The sequence below is a fragment of the Scatophagus argus genome, chromosome 2 (assembly GCF_020382885.2).
Source record: "Scatophagus argus isolate fScaArg1 chromosome 2, fScaArg1.pri, whole genome shotgun sequence".
Classification (NCBI taxonomy): Eukaryota; Metazoa; Chordata; class Actinopteri; family Scatophagidae; genus Scatophagus; species Scatophagus argus.
This window is the reverse complement of record NC_058494.1, coordinates 20677058-20690249: the sequence shown is the minus strand read 5'-3', so window position 1 is coordinate 20690249 and position 13192 is coordinate 20677058. Positions and strand designations below refer to the sequence as shown.

At 41.9% G+C, this 13192-nt stretch overlaps 1 protein-coding gene across 1 annotated transcript; it reads right to left on the bottom strand.

Moving 5' to 3' along the window:
• Positions 1-6784: 6784 nt before the first annotated feature.
• Positions 6785-10091, bottom strand: LOC124053838 (early growth response protein 4). Its single transcript, XM_046379382.1, has 2 exons — positions 9666-10091; positions 6785-9377 (listed from the first exon to the last, which is right to left on the bottom strand). The coding sequence occupies exons 1-2, from the start codon at positions 9820-9822 to the stop codon at positions 8047-8049; spliced, it is 1488 nt and encodes a 495-aa protein (XP_046235338.1). The 5' UTR covers positions 9823-10091; the 3' UTR covers positions 6785-8046.
• Between the last annotated feature and the right edge of the window lie 3101 nt (positions 10092-13192).

Here is a 13192-nt window from a genome sequence, read left to right as displayed (position 1 = left end):
GTGGGAGGGGGGTGTCTAGGTACAAAAGTAATATTAGCAAAATGTACCTTCTGGAGTAGCATTAGATGTTAGTACCTCAAAACGACACATAAATACACAACATGGTACTTGAGCAAATGTACTTGGTAACTTTATACCTCTGCAAGCAGGACCGACTGAAGCACTTACAAAGTAACTAAGTGCATTTACTCAAATACCGTACTGTGCTGTATTTATAACTCTGGGGTACTCCTTATTTATCTCTACTTTATACTTATTGTACTTTATACTTATGAATAATCCGCTACATTTCAGAGGGAAATATAGGTCTATGGGTCTATAAAGGATCACCTACACAGACTATATCCTGTCAGTCCTGTCAATCTGGTGATTAATAGAATAGAATAGACAAACATAAAAAAACCAAAATGCCACAAGAGGAAACAGAGCAGATTAGATCTCCCAATTTTAAAACAAAACAAAAAATAAACTTAAACATAATGAAGGGATCTAAACCCTTTTGAACAACCGCTCTCTGGTTCTGTCTGTATGATGTGGGTCACTCATGTTCTTGTCCAGTTAATATTGAGGCTCTGTTCTCTCTGTTATTCTTTGCTAATGGCTCCAATTCACAAGAATTCAGCAAACATTAAAACAACTATTGCGGAAAAAAAAAAAAAAAAAAAAGCCAAGCCGTTGATGCTGAAGTAGCTACGTTTTGCATACATTTCATGGAGCTCCAAAGAGCAACGCTTGATTTGGATGGGTAATTTAAATGCAGAATACATACTGGAGTTGGCGTCGAGGCTGGTGTGCACATGAAAATCGTCGCCCTGCCTGACGGGAGGGTGCACTGTGTGAGCTGAGCACGATCAGCCCACTCATTTTTATACTACTAGTCTTTATGTCCCAGCCCAGCTTCCTCTCCCAGTCTCTGATTCCATCTTGGCATTGACAGACATGCATACATACACACACACACGATTACACTCCACGTACACTCTCAATCGGCCTCCCTCACTCACTTCTTTCTCTCTCTGAAACACACATGCGCACAGTTTCCTCCGACTTCGACACATTCTCTTTGCTTCTCTATGGGTGAGCCATCATTATCTAGAGAGAGTGCCAGTGTTTGGCCACAGTATGCCTGCTTCCCAGCGTTGAACTGAACAGCCGAGACACAGGCTGCCGGTAGTGACACAGCTGTCACAGACATGCCTCATTACTGCTGTTGCAAATGTCAAAGCACTATAGTAATCACTCACAGCTCTACTGGACACATGGTCATACTGTAATTTATTTTATGGGAAGAGGGGTTAATAGTTTTGTGTATATGGTGATGTTTCTTCGATGGGCGGATTTTCCTTCTGAGGTACTTTGCGAGATGGCTGCATGCTAATATGACAGCAGGTTTCTAGATGTTTGCAACAAGTAACAGTATGATGGACATTTTTTTACATAAGCACAAACTTCCTTCAGAGTCATTACTGTCAATCCAGGATGCTTCCAGCTATGTTCCTCTCATGGACCTGATGATATATATATATATATATGCACACAAAGCCCCTCTTCCATTTCCTCCACATACGTCAAAGCATTTGGCCATTTCCTTGTTTAACAGGCTATTCCCAAGTTTGTGAGAACAACAAAGTGATGAGAGCATAGGTGGGGTTTTCTTTTGTGCGAACGTCGCCTCTTGACAGACATCATGACTGATCTGACTGATCATTCGCTGTCAGAGGAAGCTGTAGTACTCGGCCACCAGCTGATCGGGTTAATGGTTAGCATTTCATCCTGTTGTCACTACAAGCTGCTGTCACTGCCCGACCACAGCCGGTGTGGTATTGTGACGATTTGTTATATATGTTGCCTCTCAGTGTCACAGCAGTTAAGTCTAAGTCTTTGCTATCTCAAAATTCTATACAAAAATGGTCAGAAGAAATAGCAAGCAAACCAAAACTGAGACCATACTGTGTTACTAACTGAGCAACCTGAGCAGAACTCAGTGGTCTAAATGTGCTCAGTTAAGATCTTGCAGAAAAGGACAGGAAGCATCACCTGTGTGATTTGTTTAAGGTTGAGAATGACATGCATTTTATGGTCCTTTTCAGCATGACTGTCAAGCTGAGCTTTGACTGATGAAATGTCAGTCCAGAAAAAACATCCTGGTCTGTTTGATAAGACAGATGGATTTACATATTTTGACATTGTTTAGTTTTTGTTAAGACTTCACTCACAACATACACCATATAGACAAAAGTATTGGGATGGGGCTGTTTTTCAGAGGTCAGGCTTGGCCCCAGTGAAGGGAAATCTTAATGCTTCAGCATACCAAGACATTTTGGACAATGCTATGCTTCCATTTTGCGGCAACAGTTTGGGAAAGGTCCTTTTCTATTCCAGCATGACTGTGCCCCAGTGCACAAAGCAAAGCTCCATAAAGACATGGTTGGATGAGTTTGGTGTGGAAGAACTTGACTGGCCCACACAGAGTCCTGACCTCAACCCCATCCAACACCTTTGGGATGAACTGGAAAGGAGATTATGAGCCAGGCTTTCTTGGTCCAACACCGGTGCCTGACCTCACAAATGCTCTACTGCATGAATTGGGGGAAAAATCACAGAGAAACACTTCAAACCCTTGTAGAAAGCCTTCCCAGATGAGTGGAAGCTGTTATAGACATGGTGATGCCTCATGCCCTATTGCTGTAATCATCGGCTGTCCCAATACTTTTGTCTATATAGTGTGTTGAGAATAAGCAGATTATCTTAATGGAAAAAGAGTGATTGGATTTCCTTTTTTCCTTTCAAATCTAAAGGTTCAATTACGGTTCACCTAAATTCATCTTGTAACTGAAATAATTTAATTTTTGGCACCTTGGACTTGGCAAAAACAAGCTTTGACCAACAACACTGACATGTTATAGTTTATCACCTTAAAAAGCTGATAGGGCAAACTTGTCAGTCACATCAGCACCACCCACCCAGCAGACATTTGAAAAACACAGTAATTTTGAGCTGTCTTTCTATTCACCTGATGAACGCAAGTCCACCAACTCCTGAGGCTCTTGAGCTGCTGAATGCTACTCTGTGCTCACCAGTTAGTTGTTCACTTGTCTGCTGTTTGGAGCTGGACAGGTACAGTTGGCTTTGAGAGCTTTTTATGCCCAAAACATCTGATTGTTACAGCTGAAAACTATGCAGTGAGAGCAGGAAAAGTGAACCAAAACAAAACTGCAGGTTGTAAAGCCACAGCAGAGGTGAAAAACGCTCCACAGGGGTGAGGGTAAGTCTCTGCGGCTACATTACATTAAAAGCATCACATTACTCATTCGACTAACTCTCCACATAAAAATATTGATAAAAACAGCTGTAAAATATTTAGGCTTTATTTCATCCTATAACCTACCAAAGGGCAGACTGTTCCTACACTAACACGAAGCACCAGGCATCCAAGACGCTGGACTTTCACACAAACACATTAAAAATAAACATGGTATAGCTGTTTGGATGCAATGATTATTTCCATTGACTGTCCAATTCCTGGAGGTTGCCACAACATGCACACAGCTGCTCCACAGTGCAGCCACAGTATTGTAAGGGCTCAAACCTGGAATGTTCCAAGGCCAGCTGTAAATTTTCCTGACTAACTGAATTGCTATGAAGTCATTCAGCTGGCTAGTGCTTTGACGTAGTTACCATAGAGATGTTGTGTCCTGGACTCGTTGACCTGAGAATTGACTTGTAGTTTATGAAGGAGCAAGGAAAAGGTTCTCCTCTGAGTCTGATGCTTCTCCTGGTTAGTAATACAAATGAAGAATTTGGGAGTCAGAACAATGGAAAGAATTAGGCACTTTAAAATGTTTGCATAACGAGCTCCTTCTCGTAGCAATGGTTCTCTTCTTTTTAATCACCCGCACTCTCCAGACCACCTACACCCTTCTTCATGATCAGAGACAGGACCGACGGGCTGATGTATGATCCGAGGAATTAATCTGCTAAAGCCTGATTGCCATTACCACCATGCGATTATGCACCTTGATTACTGAGTCCACCCCAAGGACCATGACGTGCCCCGGTGCACATTTTAAAGGTGCGCATAAAATTATGTGGTGATTACCCCACAATAGATCAATCCACGAGCGAATGAGACTGTGTGGCCATATAGACCGTCTCAAGTAGGACTGTGATTATTAATAGGTACTTGAGGTGACCTGATACCTGAAGCTTGAACCACTGAAACTGCCTCAGATCCTTCATATAAGCAAATAAATTCATTTTCATACATTCTGAAAGTCATTATTGGATTATTGTTGTAGAGGTAGAATTGTTTGGAGTTCAAGCATGGATAAAAGGGATGTTGGGCTCTTAAGAGACGACTGGGGCTGTACTTGTCCCTCTTAAGGTAGACTTCAGACATATAATGGCACGGCACAAATGTGGATGGGCTTGACAACTGAGCAAGGTGGCACACTCCAGTTTTCAGCCTATAGATTTAGCGAAGGTCAGTGTTTGACTCTGAATGATGCAAAACAAATTTTAAAAAATAGATTATGCAGGGGAAAAAAAAAAACTTCTGTGTGCCAATCAGAAGAAATAGAAAGCTTGTGCTCAGAAGTAATAAATATGATAGTACATATCATTCTGACACTTATCCTCAGAATTTGGGCCCATCTAATCCTTCACTGTCATTTTTAAGGATTTTGTTATTTAATCGTGAGCCAAAGTACTCATTTGGTACAGCTGATAAATAGTCCCATTGAGTTATCCAGAAGCAATCCTACATCAAGCGATTAATTGGATGAGACAATGAAGAAGTGAAATCACATCTGTTCATGGTTTTCTCCCTGGTTACGTATGGAATATGTTAGTCACACCGAGACATTATCTTGGATAAACCCCCCGCCCCCCAATCAACAGTCCTAATGTTAACATATTTGCATTAGTAATATCCTGGCAAGGATTTAATGGACTTGATGTGCTACCATTCACAGCAGAGGTCCACATTCTGAGGAAGCATGGTTCTCAGTGGCGGTCATGTGCCCTCCCTGCACAATTACTTAATGGATTCAGCAATTACGCACAGCTACGGGAGTAAAAAACATAAATGTCAGTCAGTGGAAAACAACTGATTTATGTCTTTTGTCTGTATCAAAGTTAGGAAGGTTTACGACATTGTGAACGTATTTTATAAAGACGACACAGCTGAAACCGTACGTCCATGCTGTAGGTATATCAAGGACCATTTACAGTATGCAAATGTGAATTTGAGCTTCCAAATGTACAAATGCAGAAATTCCATCAGTGGCCAGAGTTCAATAACTCTTCAGTCTTCAAGTGTCTGGATAATGGTCACTGTGACTGCACATCACTGCAATTCAAAACCTCAACTATCCATCACTGGACAATGTTTGCTACTAAAACAACATAGATAGGGGAGTGCATGTTGATGCTGGTTTGGGCTCCGTGCTATTGTAAGTGATGATGAGTGATGGACAGGAGAGGATGGGCACATACTATTCACAGTGCTCCATGTGGCAGCTTGCATTTTCACACTGGTACAGTATGTTTGTCAGCTACAGACAACGCAGGCACTTACGCACTGCCGTGGGCAAGCAAACTAGTGTTCTGCCAGCCGACTGCGTCACGGGCACATGCATGATCTACGTACCACCGCGGAGTCCCTGGTTAAGACATGCCTGTATGGTTTGCAGTGACAGATTGTAACAGTCCACCCAAATCTCTTGCATGTACAAGCTGCAGTATAAACAAGTTACATTTGATTACCTTAAACATTGCTTGTACTGTGCTTCAAGTGTTGGGGATTTTACCACTTCACATGAAAATACAATGTCATCTTGGTCTGTTGTTTGTAGTGAAATACACTTTTTGCGGACCTTCCCTGTCACAAAAAAGAAGCAATGGCTCATAAAAAACTCTTTTTTTCCTTTCTCTCTTTTTATTCTAGTGGAGAGGTTTCAAGGCACAGAGAACCATTAAATGCATTTACAAGAATGCACAGGCAGTTTTGACAGGATTAGACTTCAGTACCACCATTCTTTGAGAGGAAAAAAAAATACACATGATAATAGACCATAATCGCATTGAGCAATTGAGCAGAAATTAATATCCTTTTATTGAAAAAATGGATGAGTGAATGAACAATGGAATGAATGAATGGAGAGCATCAGATCATGTCACTGACATGGCAAGAAAATGTCCTGTTTAACAGGTTTCCTGTAGAAATTACCATGGTGCTCATTGTGTACATGGTTTTTCGTCTACGGCATGAAAAAAGTGATCCTTGTAGAGTCGAGGCAGACTCAGAATCACAGCGCTGAGTAATAGGGTATTCACTTTAATGCATTTGAGTCACAGGGCAGAACTGTGATGTCTAATGTTAGAGCTACAGTGTGGTGCCACAGGTGGACTGTCATGATGTATATTTTGGGAGGAGATACACTCATCTGAGTGCTCCGATGGGCTCCCAGTGTCGTATGAAACAGATGGGCAAAGAGAGAATGGGAGAAGAATCATTTCATTCTAAACCATGCACAAGAAACTTGCCGCTTCCAGAAATTTTTTTATTTTGTTCATAAACTTTTCATAAAAATAACAACATCAATATTAATTTAAAGTATTGTAGAAACTGTATATGTACAAAATCTTTACTTGAACAGTTAATATAACTTAAGGCGAGTTAAATCACTTTTTTGCAGTACCCTGTTGGTGACAATCTCACCAAACTCTAAACATTGTTTTTTTCTTTTTCTTTTTTCTTTTTTTTTCATTTTTTTTCTTTTTTTTGGTTAAAGTGAACATTTTAGCATACAGTATCTCCAGCAAAAGATACCAGGAATGAAAACCCTCTCATCGCCAAGGTAAAGTCCACAGAAACTCGCAGCAATGTGTGCTACCTGATTACTCAAAAGCAATGTTTATATGATTTGCTAGTCATCTTCTAGCTCGGTTAAACATACTTCTGTACATACTGTAAAATAGTTCTTGTTGAAAAGCCATATCACAACGAGTTAACGTACCGGTCCCCGTTAAATCTAGACCAGCAGTCCAGTGAAGTTACTCTTATCGTACCAACAATGGGATGAAGTCCGAAAAATGTTTCTGATATCAAATTGTAACATTTAAAATATTGTATTACTAAACAATAGCCCTCGAAAAAACCAAGACATTATTAATGGTGTAGAATACATTTCACCTCGATAAATGACGCTCAAATGTGATAAATGTAAAATATACAGTTACCTATAAAAATACAAAGAAATACAGTAATACAAATATATTTATTTCCCATTTATGATATATCTTTCACAACTGTAATAATCCAAACAAGTGTAACACAATACAAAGACCAATGACAAAAAACACTGACAGCCAAATGATAAGAAGTTAAACAAACACTAAATTTGTTCAAAGATGGACAGCTTTTATGGTCAGCGCCATAAATATGTTAGCCTACATTCATGTCAATAACCCTCACTGTGGAGTGAAGGGGTACCTTGACAGTGGCTGGTATACCACTTAAAGGGAGGAGGGGGGGGGATAAACAAAACATTGACATAAACATGCATTTTAAGAAACATAGTCCAAACCATTGCTCTAAGAATGCTAAAAGCAGAAAATAAGAATCTTAAATGGAGATATTAATATTCTGTAAGTGCAATCCATCCAGGCTCACAGGCGGTGGAGGTTGGAGCTGTCCAGATGAAGAGGTGCTGAACAGCAGTCATGCAACGCTGCAGCAGAGACGTTTGGCTCTGCTGACAGCAACAGCAACAAGTCACCGTTGATTGGTTTGCCGACTTTTACAACTTATGCATGTTTTGTTTTTGTTTCTTTTTTTTTATTTTTGCATCAAGTCAGCAACATCAGCAGCAGCAGGCAATAAGGCCGAAGCAGAAACCACACTGCAATTATTCGCAAAACCTCTGCTGTCAGGCATTGGCTCGCCAGTCAAAACCAACTCAGACATCAAACTTGGAGTCTGCTGGCTTATCTTCCAAGACGGAAAGATCCTAATATTGTGTGTGTGGACAAACAGCCTTGTCTTCAAATTCCCTCGGGAAGAGTGAACGGCCATGCGCTGGTGGTCACCTGTGGCTTTATTTCCATTTTCTCCTTTTGTTTCAGGTGTACGCGTCCGTGCCGTTTCCTCTCGTCGCTACGGGCGAACCGTTTGCCGCAGACGTCGCAGGAAAACGGCTTCTCTCCGGTGTGAGTCCTGGTGTGGGTGGTAAGATGGTCGCTACGGCTGAAACTGCGCAAACAGATGCGGCACTGGAACGGTTTGTGGCCCGTGTGGATGCGGATGTGCCGGTTGAGCTCGTCCGAGCGAGAGAAGCGCCGGTCGCAGCTCTCCATGGGGCAGGCGAAGGGTTTCTCTTTGGCTGGGCCGTGAGAGGCGGCGGGGCTCTTTCTGGCCCTGGGGGGCTTCGTCGCACGGGTGGTGTAACTTTGGGCAAAAGAATCTGGCAACAAGGAAGAGTACAGGATAGAGTCTATGGTGCTCGGTAAAGCTGGTGATGTGTATAAGGGATCACACTGATTAGATGGCTGTGGGGCTTCGGGGAAGGGCTTCAGGTTAGAGGAGAGGCCCACTGGAGGTGGTGGGAGGTAATTGGTGTACAGGGGGCTGGAGTAGCTCTGAGAACAGGTGTCAGAGAAACACGGTTCCTGTTTGATACCGCTCTCCACTTTAAACTCCATCTCTGGGTTGGGACAAATTGGGGGAAACGTGTCTAAAAGTTCCTTAACATCCATTTGCTGGTCAGGGGGGAAATCGTTCGACATCGGGAAGGTTTCTGTCTGGAAACTCGTCTCCAAACAGTCAGACTTGTTGAATGTTCCCCACTCGTAGCAGCTGCTCTCAAACTCGTTCTTGACCACGACAGGGAAAGAAGCGGCCTCCGACTTTGGTTCATCCTTCTTCTGGTTTGGAGCTTGGCAGGAGCCGAAGCTGAGCTGGGAAGTGGACGGATCTTGGGCCTGACTGCCGGTCTGATCATCGGTGTACCTCGGGCACGTCTGGTCTGGGGAGTACACGGGGGGAGAAGGTCCGGAGCAGGTGTAGGATTGCCTCTTGACGCCGGGGTCTCCGAAATTGCCATTGCTGCTGTCCATCGGCGCAGGCGATGGATAAGTTCCCCGACTGTTGCCGCTCTGTTGCACTTCTGAAAGTGGCAGCGTGGATATGCCCACGATCTCGGTGATCATATTGAGGAGTGTTTCGGTGCTGCACGGCGCTCCCTGAGATGCCTCAACATAGAAACTGCCAGAGTAGGCGAGCGAGGAGGGGGGGTAGGTGTCTTTTGGGCACTCGCACGGGTTAAAAGCAAATTCCGAGTTGGAAGCTTCGGTTTTGAGAGTCGCAGGGGCTCCTTCTGTTGAATCAGAAAGACAGAAAACTTTGTCATCGCGAGTGTTTGTTTGCTTTTTGTTTTTCTTTTTGTTTTGTTTTTTTTTTAAATTATCATTTGAGAATCAGTGCAAAAATAAACGGAGAAGAAAATCAGCGTTACATAAACACTCATGCGGATTTTGGCACAGCGGTGCCTTGGTATACACGACTGCACGTAAAGAGTTATCTGCTTCCTGCGGTGCTCGTGTTTAACACATTTTAAATTCTCGTGAATGCACATTTCATCGACAGTGCAAAGATGCGAACTCACCGTGGCCAAACTGGGCAGGTACCCCCCGCTCTGCATCGACATACACCTCCTGGTTATCCTTCCGCACGCTGTTTTCCATTCCCAGAGAAGAACTGTTGCAATTCTCAAACTGGGGGTAAAAAGAATCTTTCGCATTCAAATCCATATTGTTCAACATAATGATGTACGTAGAAGTCCGTCTCTCCCAGGGAAAAAAAAGGTAAAAGGGGTGGGGGGGAGGGATGTAAAACAAATTATGCAGATGACTGTTATCTTTCAATCCCCGTTTTTTGATGGCTTTAAACAAATGATCCAAAGTGGTCTGTGTGAAAAGGTATATAATAAAAAAAAGCAATTAAAGGTATTCCTTTTCGTCTCTGCTCCTCGGTAGGTATTTGCTTGCTGTGGATTTCACATCAGCGACTTCCCCTCTCTCTCCTTATATACACTTTGGCAGCTCCCTCGGCCCTCCTCCCCATTCATCAGCTCCAGTGAGAGGATTCCCCGCTGCGTGTAAACTTCATGCCCATATATGGACAGAGGATGTGACGGAGTCCCCCTCCCGCCCCCCAAACTCTCCTCCCTCCCTCCCTCCCTCCCTCCAGCCGGGCCTCTATTCCTCCATCCTCGTACTGGAGAGATGGAGTCTGACGTTGCAACAAGTGGCGAGCAGTGTTGGGTGGTGAAACGTTTAAATGATGGTATTCCTCCTCATAATAACGATTTATCATTTCAATTAGCGGAATATTAAAGAAAAGCCATTCTTATTAAAATTAAGTCCTTTCAGGCCACACTGAGGGTGAAATATTTCAAACAGCGTGCCTTCACCGTCCGCCTATTAGTTTAATTTTTTATTTTTGGGGTTTTTTTTTTTTTGTTTTTTTGGTCGCTCCTGATGGTAAAACATGGTAGAAAAGTGAACAGCAGCGCTGTTTGGCTGACTTGATTATTCACAAGAGGGATATTCCAGAGGTAAGAAGGCACGCAAACGCCAATTCAAGTCATGTAAAATGATGGTAATCTAACCAGAAACAGTGACAGATAGTGACTAAGGGTACAGTGCTTAAGTGAGAGAGCAGGAAAATCAGATATTATAATACAAATAAAATGAGACAATATTATAATCTTATTATCATATTTCAGGATATACAATACAGATTTTCTATGACATGGACTTGTTGAGCCACTGTAGGCTATACACTTAAACTATTAAAATGTCTATTTTTTTATAAAATTTGTTATTATAAGTTATTTAAAGAGATATTGAGGCCTACAGTTGTTGCAAATTCAGCAAGATGTCCAAAGGGAATATTACTGGAAGCGAGATAAAGTAACATAAGTGAGGTCAACATGAAATCAGTTCAGGCCGTAATCGTGTTTGTGTTGTTGACCCTTGAAGGCCCGTGTTAACTGACAACATTGCTGTTCAATGTCAAGTTCACGTTCACAATCAACAAACTAAAGCAACACATGATGCATGACTGAGGGACCGTCCAAATTTCAAAGAGGTTTTGTCTGACAGGTAGCTGTTCTGTAGACAAGACAGTCGAGACTGATCTGCGCGATTAAAGGACATGCCGTGGCTGAGTGGACCAAATGTAAAATGCAATACATGTGATCATACATAAAAGACAAAAAGGCCAAACTAATAAGCTACTGTCCTAGTCTCACTCCACAAGATTCTCTTTGAACGTAAACACAAGTTAACTGGTTTATTTAAAAGTGCAGTACGAGAACAACCTGCATTCCAGTCAAGCTCATTTCTATTTCAGCCTGCGTGGCCTCCATGTTTTCTGGCAGTTAAACTGAACATCTCTTCCTGGCAGTCCGTTGCTTAGATTTACTTTCACAAATTTACTCTCTCTCGTGTGGTCCCTGGAAACTGCGGTCGCTCAGACCAACAGGGCAAATAACAGCAAAGCTCAGTCTAAACGAACCCTTGGCCTTTAAAAGCATTGAAGGGAGTCGATAACACCCCTGAGGTGTTCAGTGGTTGAACCCAACTGTTCACATGACATTTCAACCCCCATAGCATTTTTTTTCTGTTTCACATCTGTTGCCGGGTGCCCTCCGTGGTCACACTTCCTATTACAAAAAGTCGATACTCTTTCATAGGACGTTGCAGTGTGCAGCAGACCTCTGGCACCAGTTGGAGGTTCAGGACCATGGATAGCGACGGTGCAGCATTCAGCCGTGTAATCACAAATGAAGCGGCAGCACGTAAACATTTTACTTTTCACTTTACACTCACCGGTTCCTGTGCTCCTGTTTTCATGTGAATGGCGTTCTTTTGCATAAGATCAACCCCATCACACCACAGAGAAGAACCGTTTGTTCTTCTTGACTAACACACTGATTTCTCATTAATCCTGTGGTGCATTTCGTTCTACAGGAAAAAGGAAAAAAGGTCAACAGAATCATATCACATATTTTTATAGATCCATGCCACAAACAGCTCCTAAAAATCCAGATTTTAGTGGTGATGTGCAGTAGTGGTTCCCAGTGATGGAAAGTAACCAAGTATATTTGCTATTTTACACTTTATTGCTACATTATACTTCAATTCTACTACATTTCTGAAGGAAATACAGTATTTTTTACTCCAGGACATTTATTTGACAGCTTGAGTAAACAGTTAATCTTTAGGCTGAGACTTTACACACAAAATTATAACATCAGTTTGTAAAATGTGCAGCATTAAATACTCATGTAAAATCTTAAATGTAGGACTTTTACTTGTACTACTACTTTTACTTTTTGCTGTGGTGTTGCTACTTTCCTATACATATACACTATATACATTGTGAAACACATGATTATTTAAAGGATAAAGGAAAAATTTAAAGGAAAACTGTTTGTTCATTTACATTTCACACAACATCCCAACATTTTGGGAATTGCGGTTTTGTCTGCGTGTTCTTACATTTATATTTATATTTATACTTATTTAGACACCTTTATTGATAGCAGCAACCAAGCAAGGATGTGTGAAACCACAGCTGTATAAAATGAACGGTCATAGCAGAGAATCATACCTTCACATCACTACAGACAGCATTTTATCAATAACCACAGGACTTTTTTTAATGAAAGGGCTCCTGTGAGATCAGAGCTCAGGCCATTTGAATAGTATCCAAGCGCGCTTTGCTATGGACAAGATTAACCGAAGATAAAACAGCTAGTGGGCAACATGGGAAAAAATATATTGTGTCTACTGCAGTACAAATGCAAAGAGGCTATTAGACATAATACACTGCCTGGTTATACTAGACTATTTAAATTTTATGTTATCTCCTTCAGCACTGAGCGGTGGAAAATGTATCAAAGGATCTCTGAGTCGCTGCCCCGTCATCTTTTTAAGGTAGTGTATGATAATAGCGTATAAGCCCTTTCATTGCAGCAGTGACATTCTCCTGAACAAATCGCTTTCACCTCAGATGTGCACTCTAATTCTAGGCACAGAGATGTTTAGCATTGAGGAACTGCCTCCAAGTAATGCAGAGTCTATTAAAACCAATCTGATCACACAGAGTTCAGATCATGGGATG

Bases quoted from the DNA above. Each gene is read 5' to 3' on its own strand.
- LOC124053838 (XM_046379382.1), bottom strand. From the start codon at position 9,822: ATGTTGAACAATATGGATTTGAATGCGAAAGATTCTTTTTACCCCCAG. The intron at 9,378-9,665 runs GTGAGTTCGCAT...CTGATTCAACAG, and splicing joins ACCTGCCCAGTTTGGCCACG to AAGGAGCCCCTGCGACTCTC.